This window comes from Peromyscus eremicus, chromosome 8a (genome assembly GCF_949786415.1).
Source record: "Peromyscus eremicus chromosome 8a, PerEre_H2_v1, whole genome shotgun sequence".
Taxonomy (NCBI): domain Eukaryota; kingdom Metazoa; phylum Chordata; class Mammalia; order Rodentia; family Cricetidae; genus Peromyscus; species Peromyscus eremicus.
Window position 1 is genome coordinate 56,843,088 of NC_081423.1, and position 24,323 is coordinate 56,867,410.

General features: G+C 41.2%; 1 protein-coding gene and 1 pseudogene across 1 annotated transcript; both read right to left on the reverse strand.

Moving 5' to 3' along the window:
- Nucleotides 1-1,401: 1,401 nt before the first annotated feature.
- Aspa (aspartoacylase) lies at nucleotides 1,402-24,299 on the reverse strand. Its single transcript, XM_059271165.1, has 7 exons — nucleotides 24,198-24,299; nucleotides 19,215-19,472; nucleotides 15,029-15,224; nucleotides 12,728-12,821; nucleotides 9,659-9,766; nucleotides 4,649-4,758; nucleotides 1,402-1,785 (listed from the first exon to the last, which is right to left on the reverse strand). The coding sequence occupies exons 2-7, from the start codon at nucleotides 19,445-19,447 to the stop codon at nucleotides 1,588-1,590; spliced, it is 939 nt and encodes a 312-aa protein (XP_059127148.1). The 5' UTR covers nucleotides 19,448-19,472; nucleotides 24,198-24,299; the 3' UTR covers nucleotides 1,402-1,587.
- Nucleotides 13,629-14,039, reverse strand: LOC131917379 (small ribosomal subunit protein eS19-like; annotated as a pseudogene).
- Nucleotides 24,300-24,323: the final 24 nt, after the last annotated feature.

Consider the following 24,323-nt stretch of genomic DNA (forward strand, 5'->3'; position numbering starts at 1 on the left):
GTGTGTACATTTGGGGAGGCCAGAGGTCCATGTTAAGTACCTTCCTCAGTTACTCCCCACTTTTTTTTTTTTTTTTTTTTGGTTTTTTGAGACAGGGTTTCTCTGTGTAGCTTTGCGCCTCTCCTGGAACTCACTTGGCCAGGCTGGCCTCGAACTCACAGAGATCCGCCTGACTCTGCCTCCCGAGTGCTGGGATTAAAGGCGTGCGCCACCACCGCCCGGCTCCCACTTTTTTTTGAGACAGTCTCTGACTTTTGAGCTCATTGATTTGGCTAGACTGGCTGGCTGGCAAGCCCCAGGGACCTTCTTGTCTTCACCTCCCCACCCCCCAACTGAGATTTCAGCTGCACTCCACTGTGCCAGGCTTCTTGTCTGGGTGCTAGGAATTGAACTCAGGTCCTCACACTTGCCTGGTGAGCACTTTACCAACTAAGCCATCTCTCTAGCATCAGTGTTAGTATTTTTGATAAGTATATTGCATCCATAAATGTGGGTTCCAAATCATGGGATAAAAATGCTTCTTACATGATTGCTTTGGCTTCAGAGAGGAATGAAGGGAGGCGAGGGTCACGTAGGGAGCAAAGGGAGGAAGGCAGCTCGGCAGGGATCTTTTAAAGAGGCTTGGGGTTGGGGATTTAGCTCAGTGGTAGAGCACTTGCCTAGCAAGCGCAAGGCCCTGGGTTCGATCCTCAGCTCTGGAAAAAAAAAATAAAGAGGCTCATGAGAGGGAAGGGATTTTTGTCACTTGAGACATGGAGGAACTTCTTGAAAACATGTATTTGTGATCCAGAGTCACAAGATTGGGCCACATTTCCATAAGTGCCCACTGTCTTCTGTTACCCACCTTCACCATCCCTGGTGGTGGCTTCTGGAGACCAAAGACCAGACATGTATACCCTGCTGATTATGAATCTGGGTGACTGTGTTCTTTCAGAATGACAGCTGCAGCTGCAAACGTGTATCTTTTTCAAACTTTTCACATCAAAGACAACGATTAGGTCCTTGAGGGGAGTGTTTCTCGATGTATTCATGCATCACCTTTACACCCAGCTTTCACTTCCTTTCACATCTCATCTGCAGAAAGATGTGAAATTGCCTACAGACATCAGTCATTGCTAGAGTTTACAGAATGGACATTTAATACACTGTCACTAATTCAGATGTCAAAACTTAAAAATACCAAGTTTGTACTATTAGTTTTTAGTAGCGCTTATGCATTATTTAAAAGCACACATTCAGTCTATTCTCACGGTCTCGCTACATGCTGAGTTGCATGTAGCATCGATTTCAATGTTATGTTTTGAATGTGAAGGTTGTTAACTATGTTGTTACTAGAATGTAATGTAACACAGAAACCAGAAACACACTGGCCTGAATGAGCTATAAGTAGCTCATTCAAAATATATTTGAAAGACGTTTATTAATTTATTCTTTCCTTTCAGAAACTGGCCTGGATGCTTACTACATGAGGCATGGGGGCAAGTGCTGAGGAAAAGAATGAGAATAAGGCACAGCTCTGCTCTTGGAGCGCTCACAGAGTTCTCGAGGTTTGCAAGACTCCCTAGAACTGTGAGCTTGCGGTGACTTTTAGTGCAAAGTGGAGCGGATGCTTTTTGCGCTGAGTGTTAGTTTAGTTGTCTTTGCGAATGCTTCTTTTTTTTCATAATACGCAGCTTCATTCACAAACACCGGGTACACGGTACAGTCACCACCCAGCGTAATAATCTTTCCATCAAGAGTCACAAACATGGGATCTCCAGGGTGTAATGGTTTCCAGTCTTGATCCTCTCAGGAGACATCAAAATACATAAATCACATTTAGCTTTTTCTCCTGTTTTTAATAGACTAACATTGTCTATAAAAAAGACATTCTACTAAAAAGAGACACAAGAGGGATGCACTGAGATGTATGTGAGCCTTCTAACACTAATGCTTCAGACCACAGGAGTCCTAGAACATCTCCAGCTTTGCTGTGCTTGCCAAGCACCTGGGGAGGTGGCTGATTCCCTAGGCCAGGACGGAGCCTGGGCCTCTGCATTCCTAACCTTTCCCAGCATCATCGGCATCTGGGAGTCTGTTAGAAAAGTAGAACTTCACCCCCAGCTGAGACCCACTGAATAAAAATCTTCATGTGAGTAAATTGACTGAAATTGGGTAGAGCTGCCCACAGTACGTTTTCTAAGCCCTAGCTGTACTTCAGAATCACTTGAGAGGATAACATACTCTTGGACCAGTGAGAGGAGCTGGCTTCATCTCAGAAACACAAAACTAGAATCTTCCATCTCAGGGAGAACAGGCTTAGTAGATATTCAAACATATTTACTGAGATAACACCCTACCAATCTCTCTTACAGAAAACTGAGCACGCACGTGTGTGTGTGTGTGTGTGTGTGTGTGTGTGTGTGTGTGTGTGTGTGTAGTATTGAGGATTGACTTAGAGTACTGCACATGTTAGCTCTACCACTGGGCTATATTCCAAGCCTTTCTATCTTTTACTTTGAGACAGGGTCTTATTAATTTGCTCAGGCTGGCCTTGAACTCACTCTGTGGCCAAGGAAGGCCTTTAACTTGTCCTCCTCCTGCCTTAGCCTCTCCAAGTAGCTGGGATTACAGGCTTGTGCCACCAGACCTGGCTCGAGCCATGCCTTGTGGTCTAACATTTCTAGCGATCTTTTCTGATTTTTGGGACCCAGCACTAATCCCATTGGTTACTGTCCTCATCCTGCCTTCTCAGCCTCCCCAGGACGACTTCTGTATCTTTGAAGGACATCACTGAGGAGAATACACTTGAACAGCCCTGTCTTAGAGGCTGCTGTGGCACTGCCAGCCATCTTTCCTGAGCTTGTTTTCTCCCTCTCTACCACACACGGTCTTTTAAGACCATTGCTCATGGCTCCTTCTGGTTTCCACTCAGCTTCCACGAAGCTAACAGGCAGGATGTGCTCTACTGGTCTGAATCTGTGGGCAGGATGCTTTATGAGGTTGCCTGATGGCTATTAGAATCATTAAGTAGGGATTTGAATTGGATCAGTGGTTTTCAACCACAGATACTCAAGCCAATAACGTCAGATTAGCTGAGATTCTTGGCACTGTTAGTTTTCAGAAAGCTCTCTTTTCTGAAGGGAAACTTCTGGGGGAGAGGGGTGGTGTGTGTGTGTGTGTGTGTGTGTGGGGTTTGGGAGAAATGAACGGAGGGGAAATTGTGGTCGGGATGTATTATATGATAAAAGAATCTATTTTTTTTTTAAACAGAGAAAGCTATTTAGGTAGTGTGTCTTCGTGGCTGAAAAGCCTTCCTGGTCTCTTTCACCTCTGGGCTCCTAGGTCTTCCCTGGAGTGGGTTTTGTAGCTGTTTGGGATCTTTCCTTTTCCTTTGACCTCTCTAGACTTCAGCATCCTAACACCCCCCCCGCCCCGCCCCCGGGAGCTCCTTCACTCTGTCATTATTGATTAAACCAGGCAAGGTGTGATACTGGGATTCTGAGGAGAGTCATGGGACCATGTCAGGAATGTCCCTAGAAAGAACAAGTTGAGGGAGGTGTCAGCTGTGTGGCCAGCTACAGAGAACACTGGTTGGAGATCTGCCACTCCTAGCTGTGTCTCCATAGGACATTTCTGATGTTTCCTTTCCTTTTATGACACCCCTTCATCCTCCCCTCCCATCTCCTCTCTTTTGGAGAAAAGGTTTCCTACTGTAGCCCAGGGTGGCCTTAAATCTGTAATCTTGCTGCCTCAGCTTCCCAAGTGTTGTTGGAATTTTCAGCATGTACCACAATGTTGTGCTCAATGTCTATTCTAATGTAAGAATATAAGGGCTCAGAAATTAAAAGCTAGATTGAGGTGTGGTGGCACACTAGGGTAATCTAAACTTTGGGAGGCCGAGATAGGAGAATCACAACTTTGAGCCAGCCTGAACAACAATGGGAAACTTTGTCTCAAAAAATAACAAAACAAAATTAAACATAAATAAAATGTATATAATTTTCCTCACCATTTTCACATGGATAGGCATTTTCTATTCTAGAAGTCTTGTTTGGATACCTCTCTCTCCTTAGTATGAAGTTATAGTATCTGGTTATCATCTCCAGACTATCAATCACATGTGACTATAGGCCACACTCACAGATGTACCCCTAGAGCCAGCACACATACATGGCAAATACCCAGAGAAGGTCTGGGTCCCTCCCTGCTATAGTTTGGGATGGGTGGCGTCTCCCAGTGGTCCAGGCATTAAAGGCTTGGTCCCTAGAGTAGTCCCATCAGGAAGAGATGTGGATCTTTAGGAAGCGGTTCCTTGAGAGAAGCCCTTAGGTCACTGAGGATTCTGGAGGAGCCGTGGTCCTGTCCTGCAAACACTTCACATCCTTGCCTGCATAGTTTGCTTTACCATGTGCTCCTGTCACAGCCCCAATGTACTGCAGCCACTCTGGAGCCTCCAGAATGGTGAGCAGAATAACACTTTTTTCTCTTTATTAGATTTTGTGTGTGTGTGTGTTGGTTATTTCATTATAGTGATGGAAAAATGACCGATGTGATACTTTAAATACTAATAAATTAGCTAATGTGTACAAAATGCTACATGAATGGTAAAATTATACCCCAAAGTAGAATACTATAATTTTCAGCATTTCAAAGAAACAAATGTTACCTGCAGATTGGGATGGATAACGGCGGCCACTTCTCCGCTGTCATTCCTTGGGTAATCAACTTTCTCCATTATTTTATAGACCTCAATAGCACAGGGAGGGAATTCTTTTCCTACGGTAAGAAATGGGGTGTGTTGATCACAGCCAGAAAGAAATGTCCTAGAAAAAGGGGAGCTGACACTTTAGGGAAGGAGGAAGAACAACAGAAAGTCAAGAGTGCTGCCAGGCGAACAGTCCGTTACGGAGGCTCGTAGACGCCAAGAAGCCAAACACGCTCTGGAGTTATTCATGTCAGTACACTCCCCACAAATGCGTGAGACAGGTAGGAACAGAAGGTACACATTTCAGTGTTTGCTAGGACCATGACCAAGAGAGCCTCTGAGCTCTCTTCTCCTGGTTTTCCTGGCTGTGTGTTCTTGAGCAACATGCTGGCCTTCTGCAGGCTTGTGTTCCTTACCTGTCAAATGAAAGTTTGCATGAGCTTATGGCAGAGTCCTTCTGACATTGCGTGACCACGTGTCTTCACAAAGACATCCAGCAAGCCAGTGGCTTCAGCATAATGGGTGTTTGCCTTAACCAAAGACATTGCACATCTGACAAGGGAGCTCTTGGGATACAGGGAGTCTGTCCAACATGCCACGCCCACGACGGTGTCGCCCGCATGACAAATGCCTTGGATGAGGTGGTTACGTGGGAAAGGGGGGCTCGTGGCCCTCAGGTCTATGCCCCCGGCGACCCCTTATCAATCTTCCCGAATCATGATGCCAGGCTACACGGAACCACGCAAAACTGCTTGCAGAGGCTGGCTGGCACTCTGCCTTTTTCTCTTTGCAGCTGTGACTATTGCTGTTTCCTTGTGTATTGATTTCAGGAAGTTAACTCTCAATGTTCCTGATGTGCCCCATAAAGAGAATAATGATTCCTCAAAAGTGACCTCAATACCCCCACCTATAATTCAAGCTTTTAGGCAAACAGTTAAAGAGGGTCCTAGAAGTTTGGGGGAATTTATGAATGATTTAGAGCAAAAAGAACTTATGACTCAGAGGGACGAAGATTCTAACAAAGAGAGAATAAAAGTAAAAGTCCAGGAACGCATAAACAATCCACACGCACAGCCAACAGCAGCTACAAGGAAACAGTTACAGAAATTAGCCATTGCTACAAGAATTATCCAGGGACAAATAGAGTTTCTCATCAAGGGCCGGTGGTGGCAACCCCCTAACTTTAATCCTAGATATAATAATTATTTGGAGCCATTGCCCTTTACGGGAGCTTATGATAAACATGGGAACTAATGGGTGAATCATAATAGTATGAAAACAGAATGGCATAAGTTACAGTTCATGGAAAGAATAGCTAGGTCCCAACCCCCCTGGTGCCTTCTCACCTGCAGGCAAAGGTTAAATATTTTCACACAAATGAAACCATGGTTAGAACGATGGTGGGAAGGGTTTAACTTTGATACAAAACAAAGGTGTAATAATTATGTAGAAGGAAAACTTCAGCTAGGGCCGTAATGTTCTCTATCTGGATGAGGAACCACAAAAGAGAAAAATAACACCTGTACACATGAGATCTGTTAGTCATTCTGAGAAAATTGTGTGACCACATTGTTAATTCTATGTCTATAGCCCCACTGGCCGATTGCCATGTTTCCTCAAATGAATGTATAAAAACACTGCTTGATCTGAGTAAAATTGCAGCAGTTTCACAGCATACTCTGGTGTCTGTGTCTGTCTGTCATTCGCCGAATCTCACTTATCCTGAGTACCTTCACCCCGTTCTCCCTCGGTCTGGTGTTCCTACTGAGACCCAGTCCGCGGCACCAACAGTGGAGTGTGGGCCCCCCCCCCCAAGATGGTGCAAAATTGAACAACCCAGTGCCAAGAAATATTAGCATGAGTAGTTCACAGAAACAGGTCACAAGCTCTGAGCAAACATCGGAACCTGTGTCCAACAGAGGGCCTAGAGTGTGCTGTGACTGAAGCCTAGAGGGAAGCCTTCCTTTCCTTGGAGTGGAATTGGACAGGGGAGATGTGTCGTCACTTCTAGCTGGCTTTTGCTGTATAACATGCTAGCCCAGAACTTAGCAGCTTAAAGCACTGAGCTGTGATTCTGTGGGTTGGTGGGCAGCTCCTCTGGTTTAGACGGGCTTTGATTGATTTCTGATTGTCTTGCTGACACATGCAAGGTGAGCTGGCAGGTCCTCTGGCTGCTGGATGGTCTGGGATAGCCCCACTCTCATGTCTGACATTTGATAGGCTGCAGCTTGATCAGGTTTGTGCCTTTTACCTGGTTGCATCATTTCTTAATACACTGTGGTTCGTTCCACACTTGGTATGTGAGGGCCTGTTGTATGTCTGTTCTGATCCTCCCAACACCAGTTACACCAGACCGCGTAGATCGGTCCTCGGACAAGGGCGGTAAGAACTGATTTTCAGTTCTATGACCTTCTGAAGGTCAAAGGACTCCCAAGTACAGGAGATGTTCCTGTGAGGCTAAGGGACAATACCTACCACAGGCCCTGAGCTGCACATTAGTTACATCACCAGAACTACAAATTCCTCCACGCAGCCTACTGGAATTATTATTTACACAGGATGTCTCTGGGACTTTTAAAATTTTCTTAAATTTTAAAGTAAACTGTCATATAGTTGTTGTACTTCTTAGAATATTTTTAGATTTATTGAATAAGTGAGCAGATGTACAGAAGATCCACTCACTCACCTCTCCACCAGTCACCATCCATTTGTTAATTATAGACATAATACATAAACACATCATTCTTGCTGAATATAACTAAATGTTAGCCTCGCTTAGTCCTCTTCTCAGTAGTCACTGTTACAGCTTAGTGTGCCTTTTTCTAGAGCTTTTCCTATACTTATGCACACACACACACACACACACACACACACACACACACACACACACAAAACCCTCTTTCGGGCAAGTGATAATAAATTAATTATTGTAAAGACAGGGTTTCATTGTGTAGCCCAGGTTGGTCTTGAACCTTGAACTCATTTATCTCCTTCTTCAGTTTCCCCAGAACTTAGATTACAGACATGCATCATCACACTTAGCTTACTATTATTATCTCAAAGTCAATTTGTTTATTTTATGCTTTGGTTTGCAATGTGTGTGTGTGTGTGTGTGTGTGTGTGTGTGTGTGTGTTGCATGTGAGTGTGTGGTTGTGTGCACCCATGTGCATGCATGTGAAAGTCATAGCAGGGTGTTGAGTGTTGTCCTTTGTCATGTTCCACCTTATTGCTTTGACTTTGAGACAGGTTCTCTCACAGAACAGGAAGCTTGGTATTTGCGCTAGGCTGGCTGGTCAGTGAGAATTCAGGATTCACTGGTCTTTGCCCCACGGTGCTGGGGTTGCAGGAATGGTCCGCTGCATCTGGCTTTTTATGCGGGTGCTAAATATTCAAGCTCAGGTCCTCATGCTTGCAGATCAAGTGATGGGACTCACTGAGCTATCTTGCTTTTCAAAAAATCAACAGCTTGATTTTTAAAAATTAACACTTTTGGAGACTTGTCCGATTTTAGTTTATTTAATTCTTCACAGACATTGAACATTTGGGTCATTTCCATTTTTTTTTTTTTTTTTTTTTTTGTTGGAGACAAAGCTTCAGTAGCCAGCCCTTACGTAACACACTGGATGTGCATGCAGTTGTGCTTCTTTGAGACACAGAGTTGCTGGGTCATGTGGTTTGTGCATTTTAAGAAGGATCTACTGAGGATGAAGAGATGGCTCAGTAAGAGCATGGACACTAGCACCCAGGTAAAAAGCACCCAAGTGTGACCATGTGTGCCTATAACCCAAAACACTGAAAGGAAGGAATCAGAAAGATTGCCCAGTTTGTGGCTGCCAGCTTAGCTCCAGGGTCAGGGAGATATTCTGTCCTAGAGAGTGAGGCAGAGAGTAGAACAGGACACTCCAAGTCCTCACATGGCCCAGCACACACACTCACACACATGTGCTCACATACCATAGACATAGGCCACACTCTCTCTCCCATACAAACAATAGATAAACAAAAATAAAAAAGAAGTAAATAGTATAAAATTATACCCTAAAGGGTCTTTACCAATTTACATATTCACCAGAAAGCAATGAGAATATTTTCTTTTCCTATGCCTTGCCAAAACTTAATATCAGAAATATCATCAGATTTGAATATATTCTTAATTTAGTGAGTGAAGACATTTTGTCACTTGAATTTGTACTTCTTTGACTACTCATGATCCTGAACATCTTATGTTTATTGGACTTGTGAACTTTCTAGTCTTTTCTGTTCTTAGCCAGCATATACTAGCCATACACAATGATCCGTTTTTATTTTCAAATGTGTATGTGATATATTTTGATCGTATTGACCCTCCGTTACTCTCTCTTAACCCCTGTGTCCTTAACCAGCCCTTTCTATTTCTAACCCAGTGAGTTTCCTTAGGGTTGCTTACAGGAGCATGGACAACTTACTAGTGGCTACCCCATTGAAGAAAACGTCTCTCCCTCCCCGGTATCCATTAGTCTTCTAGATCCTCGAAGTAGGGTGGGCCTCATCTGTCTTTGCTGTTTAAAATGGAAATTGATGTGAAAAAGAACATGACTTGATTTGGGAGCTTTATTTTGACAGCTGCTTTTCTGGAATGTTTCTATTGGTCATCCCCTGAGGAACTGTTGAATTGAAAAGACAGTCTTCACAAAGCATCTAGGAACTGACTACAGCACACATCTGTAATGGCAACCCTTGGAAGACTGAGAGTTCAAGGCCAGCCTATATAGTGAGACATTGGGTGGGGGGAAGCAAAATACACACAGAGACAGAGACAGACAGACAGACACACATGAGAGAGTGAGAGAGCTAAGATCATAAATGTGACAAATATGACCTAGATCCTCTTCACATTTCACTGTTTAGTGGTTAAGTTTTACATAGAGACACCCCCTCACGGTTAAGCCACATATGTAAACAGAAGGAAATAGCTGCCACCCACCACTCACCTTTATTGAAATGATGTATAAAATCAAGAGCATGTTTAACCATTCTTCTCATTTGGTCCAAAATATCAGCTCTCAGAACACCCTGAGGCTGAGGACCAACTTCTATACCTACGTAGAGATGGAGACACAATCACTTTTACGTCAGTAGTGGAATACATTGAAAGATCAAACATTTAAAATATAAAGATCTAGAATCCCAGTGTTATGACTGCTTAATATCATGGAAAATATATAATATTTTATATATATTAGAGATATAGACAGAGTAAATATAGAACATGGAAATATAATAGAGATAAAGCCAGAGTAAATATAGAACATGGAAACCCACAGAGCTGTGCTGAAGCAGGAACTCAGGGTTACCTTTTTCTTTTACGTGTCCTTAAGTATTGCCAAAACATTAAAAACTTACTGCTTAGTAAAAGATGTAGACCAAGTGAGGCTGACAAGTAATAGGTGACCACAAAGATAAACTGTCATAGACTTCATAGTCACCTTAGCAGGAAGAATATGTCTGTGTAGTCAGAAATCTATCTAACTAAGCTTTGGGTTTAGTTCATGTAGTTTTCGAGAAACATTCTTGCCTTTATTATAACAACATCTAACTGTATCATACTGATTAGATGGTGTGATTTTTTAATTTTCTATAAAATTATATTCATTTCTTCTATCCCCATTAAAACTGTGCCTGTCTCATCTTATTTTCACCCATTTGTACTATTTCGTAGTCTATTAAAACTTACTATATTTTATAATTTTCATGTAAAATTTTCATTGTGTTTAATTTTCTTATATGTACAAATAGACCTTTCTTTACATGTGAGGTATCATAGGTCTTGGTAAGGTATTTATTTGTCTATGCATAAATAATTTATACAACTCTGCAAAAATATGCTTCTGGATATGTCTGTGTATTGTAGGAGAGGCTATTTGTCCTCCTCAAAGTTATCTTTCTTCATTCTAACAGAATCAGAATTTTGGTTGAGTATCCATAGTTCAAGGTTAAAGCACTTTGTTTTCAGCTCAAGGGTAAGTGTTGAGTAGCTTAAGTCACTTATAGCAATCCCAGAACTCTAGTGACTGAAGGCCCAAAGTAAAGGATGTGTAGGGGATACCTGAGAGCCTCTTTATTTAGTGAACTGTTGTTATATGATGTTTAGAACTACAGTGGATATCTTGTGACTACAATAAAGACACATTCAAGATTGTAGTCCCTCATGATGTTGTGGGGGAGATGGAAGATGTGGCATAGTAGATCTACGTGGACAGCAAGGGCTATATAGTGGTAGGGGTGGACAATTCATGCAGAAGAATCAGTTGTTGAAATTTGTTTTCCCAAGTTGAGAATATTTTTCAAACCAAAAATTAACTTTGAGACAAGATCTCTTATCAGTGCAGAATTTTCAAATCCATAGGATATGACCATGACACATCAGGATGGAAAGGAAAAAACAATGTCATAAAAAGTGCTGAGTTTGAAATGAGATTATGCCTAGGATCTAAGAAGACTGTGTCTAGTTACTCACCAGTGTTGAGGGTGGGGAGTGTGAATGCATGCTTGGGTTTGATCATGAGGTTGGCTATAGCAAACTACAACCCACCTTTTGGGATTAAGTTTTCCTGGAATGATCCTTTTAGGCTTGAAGTAACTTGGCACTGGAATGGTCCTTATACTGTTAGTAGCAGCTAAAGTAAGTTTGCATGGACAGTCTTTGCGACTATAAAATGTTGAACCAAAAGGTTTTTTTTCCTATAGATTTTCAGTGTTTTTATTCATTATTTAATAAATAAACTCCAAAGAAAGTTTTGAAATCAGAAGGAGAACACACTAGCATTTATAATTTATAATGTACTTGTATTTCCTCAGGTTAAAATGTTTTAAAATTTAGCTCTATTTGCAAGGGATCCACATATCAGTAGACATTTGTTCTAACTAGGAAAAAAGTACCAACCATAAATACCATAGACCAAGATGATCTGTCAGACTGCAGAAGTCTCATCCTTTCATTCAGTGTCGGATAGAACCGTGCTGTCAATCCTGTGTTATTATTATTGCAGAGCTGGAGGTTGAATGAAAGTCCTCATGCATGCCATACAAGCACTTTTCTACTAGCTACACTCAAGCCTCATCCTGTATCATTTAGGCTCTGGTTTGCTTTTATTTTTGTTGGTCTTTCTGCCTGTCTGTCTGTCAGTCTATTTTGAAGTATTAGAATACTAGTCAAGGACTCTATCACTGAGTTATAACCTCTGGCCAAAGATTTGGTTTATTTCAACTGTGTAATGATATTGGATATTTAGCCTATATTATGTTCACATATATGGATACAGTTCTTTAATAATAATAATAATAATAATAATAATAATAATAATAATGATAAATTACTTTAACCATGCAACACCCCCAACTATTTAAATAATCAGAGCTATTTTTTTTTAAAAAAAATTTGCTTCTATAATTTTTCAAGTCTCTCAAATTACTCTTGTTTAAAACATCTGAGATCTAACAAAATAGATTCAAGTTGTAGTAACAGTTTTATTTACAGTGTAGTTTGTAGATAATTAATTATACTAATAGGTCTCCCAGAAAACAGAATAGAGTTACCCCTACCACAGCAGTTTACCACTATGGAGTAATTATCTGATTACAGTCCCATCTTCTCATTAGACTCTGAGCTCCTTGAGGCAAGCCTGTGTCTTGTTTACTGCTGCATCCTCAGGACCTAGCACAGTACTGATCTCCAAAAGACACACAAATACCTACGGAATATACACATCTTTGCAATACAATTTGGTGGAGTCAGAGAAGGTTCTATTCCACTTGAGTTTTGGGAATGTGGAGAATGTCAGACTAATCTGAAAGTCTGAATGTTACAGCAAATAAAATAATACGAATAAATCCAGATATATGCTCAGAGAAACTCAGGAAATTAGGTATGATGTCACCTATAGTTAATCAGCTCACCTGATCAGTATAAGATTAGTGATAGGTGAGGTATCAGATTATGTTCTTTATGTTTCAGTTAGGCCATATTTTCTTTACCTGTGCCAGTAGGAAGTCTGACTTACCAACAGGGTACTTGGCAATGGAACGAGTGGTTGCATATTTGAGGGAAGGATGCTCGATAAGGTAAACATAGCAGGGTACTGGAGCCAAGGAAGTCTGAACAGAATTGAAAACATCTGTCTTAGTATGCAAAGTATCTTTGGTTCTCTTGACTGTCACAGTCAATAGTCCCTTCAATATGCCTTACATCATAATTAAAATTAGCCAGGCAGCCTTATGAAACATTCTTTAAAACCCAGTGTTTTAGCTTTGAAAACATACAAATGAATTACACATAAAATCAAACTATATTAGCTTTCTGGGCAAAATGTACATAAAACAATACTCCAGGATGCAAACCAAAAATAGGTAATAAATATTCCTTCTGAACACATTCTGCTTACAGCTTTGTTTACACTTACTGTTTAGCCGAGTATTGGCCTTAAATTGCATAACTTCCTATGGTCCAGATCTCTACAGATATTGAGTAACTCCCCCCACAACTTCTGCTTATTTCGATGAGAATTTGAGCCAGGTCTCAATTTGAGACAGAGTTTCCCTATGTAGCCGTGGCTGGCCAGGAACTTACTATGTAGACTGAGCTTATCTCATACTCACAGAGATTCTCCTGCCTCTGCCTCTTGAATTCTGGGATTAAAAGTTTGTGCCACCACATCTGGACTAGCCTCTAGGTTTTCATACCTAATTATTAGCCATGTGGTTCCACATATGGTAACTAAAGCATTCAACTTTCTCTTCAATGAGCAAAAAAGATGGCTACATTATGGTCTCTCTCACCCCACCCCCATCTTGACCCCAGAAGTACTAGTAGATACTGTTAAAACTGAAGAGAAAAGATATATCTAACCTTGACTATAGGGTATAAAATGAATGAGGCAATTTATTAACCCAGCATTCTTTCTTCTAATGCTTCTTGTTGGCAGCAGCCACCTGTCCAACGATCCTATCCAGATCTCTCTGTCCCTGAGATCTGGGCCCCCATCTTGGTCCCTTTCCACCATTTTCAACCCCTTTAGTGTTTGGAGGAACCAGTGGGCCACACTTTTGGAAGCTCTGCTGAAGTGTCTGGGCCTGACACCATTTCTCTGCTGTCCTTCATAGATCTTGGCCACTGTGAAGGTACAGGTGCCATGCTGTGGCAGCAGCTCATGTGTAGAACCAGTTCTTCTCAAAGGGGGCAAACGATTTTTTTTTGGCCAGTTTGACTGTGTTCCTCCTTCTAGGGACTCTCAGCTTCACGGACTTCTTGAGGAAGGCTGCCAGAGCTCTGACAAATTCCTGCTGGTTATTACCTTTTATAGTAACTCCAGGCATGTTGTGGCCTCCATGCTGCCAGCCATGGGAAGGGGCTACAGGCTACATCTTAAGCTAAATGCTTTAACTATCCTATCTCATTGAAGACTTTTAGCATTTACATGGGGTTAAGTGTTACTATGCTCATTTTAGAAAATAAGGGAAGCAAAATTTTGGGAGACGAGTGTCTTATCTAAGGTCAATGAATAAGAAAGTCAGGATTTGAACTCAGGTTCTCCTGGATACCCATGTCAAAGTCTTTCTATTAAGTCACCTCAGCTCTCAGGAAGGAAGAATATTTATTACATAGAAATAAACACATAATTCAGTATTTGTGATATTGCTGTTATTCTAGCAAATTTTTCTCTAGTTGTAGACATTGGATGGTGGGATTTTTCATTCTGCAGATTTCTGAGCCTCATTTTGTAGCTGAGTATAAGTCATCATGCTCAGCATTCATCTGCATCTCCACTGAGTGCAAGGATGCACCCAGCTGCCTGGGTTGAAGTCTTGATGGACTCATGAAACATGCCCTGAAGAGTGCAAGTGTTTCAGTGCATAGATACTGGATGGGGCCAAGGGCAAGATGCTAGGAAGCCAAGTCTCTTTATCCTTAGACTTCAGTCAACATTGATTTCTTGAGTTTCCTGAAGCTGTGTAATTGAGATGCTTCATTTAAACTTCATTAAACTGCACCGTTTAAAATTTTGGTACTAATTTTATTTGGTCTTACCAAATACCACGTTTGGTGGCCATCTGAATAAAATTGATAACTTTGTAAATTTAATTATTCACAGATGTTTTATTATTTTGCTCATTGTGTTTATTGTTTTACTTCACTTTCTCTTCTCTGTCACCACTGCCCCTGTACCTTTGTATAGCACTTCACCAATCCTCCTGTTTGACTGTGGAATACAATCCACTTCTCTTTGCCCCGCCTTCCTGACATCTTTCAGGGACTTCAAAAGAAAGAATCCCAAGCTAACGCCCATTAATAACATCGAAATTACCTTAATATAGTGAAACATCTGGATTAAAAAGTCGTTCCTGGAATCTTCAAGAATAAGAGTGCAACCCATGTTAGAAGTAGTGTTGTGAAGGTCAAAAACAACATCGTAGGAATTGTCACTATTTTTTGGACCAAACAAGTGATATATTTCTTGAGCCCTTCTCACTTCATATGGCAAATCCTCAGACATCTCCTTGCTGTTTTAGCAGAAAGAAAAAGATTAATGTCATCTATGTAACATTATACACTACGATACGTAACATAAATACACAATAGGAACAGTACACAAAGAACCAGCTGTAAACCTTACATATTAAAAATCCATGCAGGACATGAAATCATATCTGAAACCTCTACAAATGAAAAAGTGCTCCTTTCCCCCAGCTGATTCCACATATCCAGTGCTGCGTTGGTGTGCTTATAAAAATGTTAGGTTTCCTTATGAGGTTGGTCTTAGGTAGGGCTTCACAAATAGAATTTACCATGTGACTTCAACCTTGAAAAAAAATATATCATTTAATTTGATAAGCACTTCCTTGGAGTTAAGGTGCACTGCTTATTTATTACAGGGCAAGACCATTACGCCCACCACTGTGGTTCTAGTGCAAAGAAGTAGTCAAACTCAGGTGCTTATGTCTTTATTGGGTATTTTAAATTGAAGACTGGGAATGATTTAGGGACATGGTTTACAGATGACAATCTACAAACCCTCTCAAAGTACAAAACTTACACAGACATACTTACATGTATTTTTCTGGAACAAAGGTGGATAAGCGATCACTCTATTCTTAGATGGGTCTCTCTCCACTCTCTCCTTACCACTTGCAATTGTTACACCATTTTTTTTTTTTACAGTGCTGAAGATTGAATTTTAGACCTCATCTAGCTAGGCAAGAGCTCTGTCACTGAACTCCAGTCCCAGAACCTCCTCCTTGTTCTTTTTAATTTTGAGACAGTCTTGCTCATTTTCTCAGGCTAGCTTTGAATTTATTCTGTAGCCAAGGATGGGGGTTGCCTCCTGCCTCAGCCTCCCAAGTAGCTAGAATTACAGGCCTGTGGCTGTCTGAACAAAATTTACAATTTTATAGATGCAAGAATTCACAAAGGTTTTTATTACTTTATTTATTGTTTTTTTTTTTATTTCACTTGTTTCTTCTCCTCCTCTCCAGCCTGTGTCGCTGTACTTCATCCAGCCTCTCAGTTTGGCTGTGGAATGGAACTAGGAGGGTGTTCTATACATGATAATGGTTTAAACTTTTACTTCTCTATGAAGCTTCTCAAACATATATTTCTTACATAATTCCATATATTTCTATTACCTGGCTGTTTTTAAATAATTTGTATCAGAGTCTTTCCTGCTTGGAAATCACATCTGCAACCAGGAAGGTGTATCAGGCCTTTTGTGATGATGGAGCAAAAACCATAAGGAAGAAAAAAGTGCATGTGAGGAAAAGTACAATGGGAAGATAGACAAGCCAAAGGCATTGGTGACATTAAGGAGCTGCTTCACCTGGGCCACCCACATTTGGACATGTTTATGAATAAGAAACTCTTAAGTTTAGATTACTATTCATGTGTTTCTATTTGCAAATCAAATACAGTTCCTAATGTGATATCACACACACACACACACACACACACACACACGCACGCACGCACGCACGCACACGCACATCCCACAGGCATTTACAAAGTTAACTCATGATTAATTCATATTCTCTCATGAGGTCATTCCAGAACCTATTTATTTCCATTTGTGTAAATGGCACCATTACCCACTCCGATGCTCAGAGTCAAGGCTTTAAGTTTTGAAAGACAGTGGACACTCTGAATTCTCATGCCCGGAGTTCAGTTACCATTAGAAGAGTCCCATGGGACCAGTCTGCAAGAATAGACAGGGGCAGACCTTGGGTGGCACTAGCAGCCACACTACTATAATGACTGTGTTATCACAGCAGGTTGCTTAGATCTATTCTAGACAGGAGATTTAAAGAGAACTTCCAGCAGGGGAAAGGCAGAAGATTTCTACACTAGGGCCAGGCTTGCGGACCTCATATGACAAAAGCATGGGTACAAGCCTGGGTTAATCTGGATGCATGCAGATCCTGTAAGAGGCTATACTATCTGTCCACAGAGGAAGGCTTGCTTTGTGGAGTGTCTTTATATTTTTTATTTTTACAGCATTAGGGAGAACCCAGGGCCTTATCCAAGCTAGGCAAGTATTCTCCCATCTGAGATGCAACCTCAGTCCACTTTTTGAATAATCTATTTTAAGGCAGGATCTTGATAAGTTGCCCAGGCTTCCCCGGGTAGCGGAGATTACAGACCTGTGAATGCAAGGCCTGGTTGCTCTGTGGAGTTCTTGTAAAGAGTATGTGGGAGGACTTACCACACCAGACAAGGGGGCTGGAGAGCAGAGATGGCTCTAATGTCGCCTCTGTAAGGGACTTGTGGGTGATGGTGCCACCGTTGAAATGAGGAATGTGGAAAAGGCAGCAACTTAGAAGACAGCACATAGGAGAGGTTCATTGGTTCATTTATCTCATGATTTTCACAACCACCGTGAGACAGAGCTGTCTAGCCTCTGAAGACTGTTAAGACTAAGAAACAGAATGTGAACCCAATTTAAAGTGCCACAGTCACTGAGAGGTTAATATTGGCTATTCCTAGTAAGAAAACTTGCCCCAGTTCATTTCAGAGCTACCTGGAAAGTTAATACACAGGTTAAAAGATTCATTCTTCAACAAATCTTACTTGTAATATATGAGATAGTTAATAGCTATTTTAGGTGAATAAACACTAATTGTCCTGATATAACCTCAAATGTGAATATAAAAGTGTTTCTGAAATTTAGATTATGCTAATAAAATTATTTGATGCACAAAGTAACACTGCTGTGTAATTTCCTTGGAAAACAAATATTTTGTAAAGGCAAATTTTGTTTTATTTACATTTCTTCTGTTCTGTGGTAAGACTGGACCCAGGAATTCAACCTAGCATTTATCAGCAAACAAGTACATGGCCAGTCCTGCTGGCACAGGCCTGTAATCCCAACTACTTGGCAGTGTGAGGAAAGAGGGTCAAAAGTTCAGGCTTACCTAGGCTACAGAGTAAGCTCAGGGCCAATCTGGTTCGTCTCAAAATAAAAAATAAAAGGAGTTCATATACTTGCATGAACATGGCTTCATATAACCAAGCACATTAAAACAAGAAAGCAAGCACATAAATCTGTTAGGTGCTCCTCTGGGTGCCTTACACCTTAGCTAACAGTCTACCAACCACCTGAAGGCAAAAACCACTGTGTACACAGCTTTGTACATCCACAACACCTGGCAGATGCTTAACAATATTTTTAGATTAAATAAAAAAAATGATGCTAAGAAAAACATTTAGAGGCATATACAATCGCAAATATTATGATATAGACAAGGGCAAAAACAACTGGTAATTACCAACCTTGAGTATGGTGACCACACATGCTACATGGAACTATCTAAATCAGCTGTAACCCAAATAAAGAAAGGTCAAAGGAAGTGTCTTCAGCCCTCATTTACCTCAAGAATGATAACCTACCACTAGAGAGGCACACATTTGTCCCTTGGGCCACGGACTGCCCTCATGCGCTCAGGCAGTGGATACTTGCTCACTCTTTCACTCAACAAACATCAATCAAAATGTCATAATTTTCTCAGCTAGAACTTTATCATAAATACATCCTATAAGAAAGCACAGTGGTGATTTTCCCACAAAACAGTACACATTATGAGTATAATGACCAAGCATTAATTTATTTTTATTTTTTGAGAATAATTTAGATTTTTATTTTCACACATTATCTAAGCTTACCCAAACACATATTTAATGCAGAGGATTATTATATTTGTGTCTTTCAAATACAAAGATCTTTCCTACTTGTTGTTATATACTGTATGACATACAGCAAATAAAAGAATAATCAGCAAAGCCTGGAGCTGTAAAAAGTTTACAGCAGAGCACGTGAATGCCCAGTTTTGGGCAGTTGCATAATTCACAATGCAGCATGATGAAAAGTGAAAGTGATCTCACCTGGTAAGGACGCTCTACGTATGGATCTGACCACTGACTGGAAGTATTCACATGTTCTCTCTCCCAGTGACCACCGCTTTTCACACATACATGCTCTCACAGAGTACAGAACACAGTCTTACCTAAGGTTTTCAAGGTTAAAAACCCGATTCAGGTCACAGTCAATGTATCTGGTGCACTTCTCCACTGCTCTTGGGTTGGTAATGAATGGTTTCACTTCCAGCCCTTCTCTCTGAATTTCAGCACCATTCTTTAGCCAGTGAGTAACTAGAAACACTCCTGTCAGCTCATTTCCGTGAGTCCCTCCAAAGATAGCAATCTTTTTAATAGGTTCTTCAGCAACACAAGAGGTCATTTTACCAAGTAGTCTGGTCTGATTTCTGCAATTCACAAGAGAGGAGGTCAAAGGACGCTTAACTCCTCAGAAAAGTTTCCAAGTGTAGATCTAAGTGAGAGGTGCAAAGTACAGAGTTCTCTCGAGTATTTAACAATTGTTTCTGTGACAACTTCTGAGTCTGTTTACTCTATGGACACTCCCTTCTGTAGCCCCTCCCTTTACCATGTTTGGATTAAAATATGCAAAGATCAACTAGAGATGCAGCTGTTAACTTCCAACTCCCTCAGATGGTCAGCAGATCTAAGCACAACTGTGTTAGCATCTCCTGCTACAAAAATTCTGCTTTCTGTTCAGGATGATTATTTATAATAATAATAATACCACATAAATCCCAATCCTCCCAAACACAATAATGTGGCTTATTCAGTGTTTGTGTTTCCACTGACATTTAAAAACATTTCTGGAGTAAGGAACTTTTCATGATCTGAAAACACTGGAGTCTCTCTTTATAAACAGTCAAGGACAGGTGCTCAGACCTCCTCTCGAACAGCATGCTTTCTCCCAGCATGCCTTTCTGCAATCAGAGACACAAAAACCCAGTTAGTGATGGGGTCGGTGACATAGCACACTGGGTAGAAGAGTGGAGCAGGCGAAATCTCGCTGAGTTCTGTCCTAGGGAGAGAACCAGCTCCTAAGAGCTGTCCTCTGACCACACATGGGTGTCTTCTCTCTCTCTCTCTTCTCTCTCTCTCTCTCTCTCTCTCTCTCTCTCTCTCTCTCTCTCTCTGTCATACACACACAAATAATGAATAAAATAAAAATTATTTTTGAAAAGTGATTTTGAAACATCTTTAACTTCTTTCTCAAGAGCTTTTTGCTAATTCTGTTTTTTTTAATTTTGTCTAAATACCAAACAAAAAGCAACTGTTAGTAATTTTCAAGTCTTTTTAATGCCTGAAAATATCTTGCAACATAATATATACAAAAATAACATATATGCATATATCACACATATATTTTAACTACATCATTTGAGTTATACAGACGCAGTCTCATTTACTAGCATTGAAGACTGTCTTCTAGAATGTGTTGTTCTATAGGAGGTCTTAGTAGGGGAACTTATCCAGATTATTATAAGATGATTATATAGCTTTGGAGAAATAACCCTGAGTGCTCAATCACTCAGAAAGCCAAGAATGTTAAATAAAGTACAGGAAATATTATATATTAGCAATACTAGGTTGTCTGGACACAATAAAGTAATCATTACCACACAGGGTAGGTATGTTAATTTATAATGTTTCCCCACAGACATTTGCTTAATCTATTCAGAAATCCACTTTATAAAATGTAACGGGTTGGGCTGACATCCTCATTGCAAGGATAAAGAAAAGAAACACTAAGCACCCGATTAAGTTTCCACACTTCCATAAAAGAAAGCCAGGCCTGGGAGCCATGTTTCTCATTAAGGCCAGTGTTTGCCACAGACAACAGGGTGCCTCTGTTATTTTTGGACTCCTCTGAACTTCTAATTTTGCTCTTTCAGAGTTCACATAGACAGCCAATACAGTGTAGAATCCCAAAACCCACAAACAAAACACACGATGAAATACAAAATACGGAGAAATACCAAATGCTCCATAGTATTTAATAAGCCAATGCCTCAGTTCTTCTTTTAAGAGATGATAATGCTGTTATAAAGCCAAGTCAATCTGCTTACACATCAAAATGACTGCTGTAATCTAAGGCAAAGTCCCTGTAGCCACTGGTTTTCGCTCTGCCTCAGCATACACTAAACACCTGATGATGAAAACTGGCCAGTGTACAGAGAGGACATTCTCTCGCCCCTGTGGCTTGAACTGCGGTGAGTCGTTCCCACTCTGCAGGGCTGTTTCTTTCCTGCTGACCCGTGGTTTGTTCTGCCCTTTGCCCTAGTCTCTCTGGAAATGCCGCTTCAGTAGCTTACTCATGGCAGGCACCAGTGACTCGAACTTTGAGGCTTGTTTTATGGCATTTTAACAGGTCAGCGTTTTGAAGTACTTTCACATTCCTAAAGTTTCTGTTGAGTCCAAACGAGTAACTTCCTGGGCAATTAATGAACGGCAGCAATTCTTATACTTACCTTGTTTATTGCATACGGTTTGTCTCCTGCAGAAAGCCTTATTAGAAAACGAAAGCATTTGCTTAGAACTGGAGCAACAGAAGCTTCCACTCTCTTACACCAAGTTAACTTCCAAGAGGGTTTTAACTCCCGGTTTCCCAAAGCACTAAACTCTGCTTCCCAAAGCACCTGGTAAAAACCTACTTTTTATTAGTTATTTTTTGAGAGCTCAGAGAACTGATAGTATATTGAGTGAAATCATTACTAGTTGTCATCATCTATTAATTAAAAAAATGTTACTTCCAGCACTATGATTTTTTTATTTTTTGGACAAGTCTTGTCACATAGTCTAGGCTGGCTTCAAACTCCTCATGTAGCTCAGACTGGCCTTGAATTTATGAGCCTCCTGCCTCAGACTCCTGAATGATGAGATTACTAATTTCTTTTTCTTTTTTTCGAGACAGGGTTTCTCTGTGTAGTTTTGGTGCCTGTCCTGGATCTTGTTCTGTAGACCAGGCTGGCCTCCAACTCACAGAGATTCACCTGGCTCTGCCTCCCAAGTGCTGGGATTAAAGGCACCACCACCACCTGGCGAGATTACTAATTTCTTAATGAAATTATGTAGTTTAAATAAGTCAAAGGGACAGCAAAGTTTGACTTCATAGCATGGCTAGCCAATTAGAGTAATGCCAGAAATTTCGTAGGAGGGAAATTTTAGCTGAGACTGTTCTGAAACCATGTCAGAAGATGTTCTGGTTTGCTTTCTGTTGCTCTGATGGAATACTCACTCTGGCCAAAAGCAATTAGGGGAAGAAAGTGACTTCCGGGTCACAATCCATCCTTATGGGAAGTCAGGACAGGAACTTAAGCAGGAACTTGAAGCAGAAGCCCTGGAAGAAGTCCTGCTGACTCACTCTCTGCCTCTGTTCAGCTTTCTTTTTTCTTTCTCTCTCTCCACCCCCCGACCCCACCCCAAGACAGAGTTTCTCTATGTAACAGTCCTTGATGTCCTGGAACTCACTCTGTAGAGCAGGCTGGCCTTGAACTCAGAGATCTGCCTGCCTCTGCCTCACCACCTCCTGGCTTCAACTAGCTTTCTTATGTCACCCAGATCCAATCACCTAGGAAGAGCTGGTACTACTCACAGTGGGTGGGACCTCCCACATCAAGTATCAATATCAAATATCAACTATCATCTTTTGAAGACATGGACACAGGCCAAACTGATCTGAGCAATCCCCCAACTGAGACTCCCTTAGATGATTTAGCTCTCACTAGAGTTAAAGTTATGATTTTTTTTTTTTTTTGGTGCTGAGGATCCAATCCAGGGTTTCCTACATTCTAGGCAACCACTCCACCACTGAGCCATACCTGATCTCTTGTTCCTTTTAAGAATGAGAAATCTATTATTTTGAATACACATTGTACTTGTGTTTATGTAAGCATGTATCAAGTCAAAATCCATTTCCTTGAAGCTTATTATACTCTAGTTTTTAAGTCTTTTATCTGGAATCATGATGGATACTTTTCTTTTTTCCATTTTTTTAAAAAAATTTTTGAGACAGGGTTTCTCTGTGTAGCCCTGGCTGTCCTGGAATTCACTATATAGACCAGGCTGGCCTCAAACTTACAAAGATCTGCCTGCCTCTGCCGTGTGAGTGCTGGGATTAAAGGCCTATGCCACCACCGCTGGACTTTTTCAGACATTTTATTGAAGTCTTTTCCCAAATTAAAAATGCTCAAAGTTTATTCCTTACCCTGCCATCCAAGGTCTGTTATAATTCAGCAATCTCCTATCTACTGCCATTCTTATTTACTGACTTTCAAATGTTTTTATTACCTTGTAGTTGTAGAACTTTACTAATAACCATCCCTCCATAGGTGCCCTTCCCACCTCTTCCCTTCACCTATGTTACATGGCCAGAAGACAGGGCAGTAAGAGGACATGGTCTTTGAGCTCAGACATCTATACTAAATTCCTGGTCTATACTAGGATAAGTACCCAAAAAATGGCAGCTACTGTTTGAAACAAGACTTAACCTTTATTGAGCACTTACTATGTCCCAGGACAGATTAATATCTTGTAATATTTTAAGGCAACTAAGTAAATATTGTTATTGCTATTTTATTGAGGAAGGCAATGTAGACGTAGAAAGGATAAGTTTGCCAAAGTCACAGCCAAGAACTCCCAGTTTTTCCAGGCAGGAGGCTCGGAGCTCGGAGCTCGGAGCTCAGGTTGTCATACCACCAGCTTCCTTTGTAGAGTCCCTCTGTGGTCCACGTGCTCTTTTGCTCTCCTCAACAACTGTTCTTTGCTTTGGAGGGGGTCAGTTCAAATCCGGTCTCAGCTTCCCACCGGCCTCCTGAAGGCTAAATTCCTTGCCTGATCCATGGCATCAGATTAGGCAAGACACACTTTGTTTTGATGCCTTGGGAGTCATTCTCTTCTAGGCACGGTCCAGGATGCCAGCAGCATCTTAGAAAATATCTAGCGTCTGGGAAACGGGCAAGGCGTAAGGAAAGAGAGGCCATGATTATCTGACACAGCTGGGGCAGAGCACGGCTGTGCTGGGGACTCTCCCTCTGCCTCATCCATAACCACAACATGTTTCTCTCTGTGGACAGAACAGCCAAAGAGGCAGCGCCACGCCTGTGCCGGCTGCGTACCTCACGAGCGAGCGAGAACGCCAAGACCTGTGCTTTTGACTTTCCTGGCCGAAAAACGCCAGCTGCCCCGTAACTCTCGCGAGGCCTTCATGCACGGGCCGCCCTCTGCGCTTGCGCAGTCAGCAG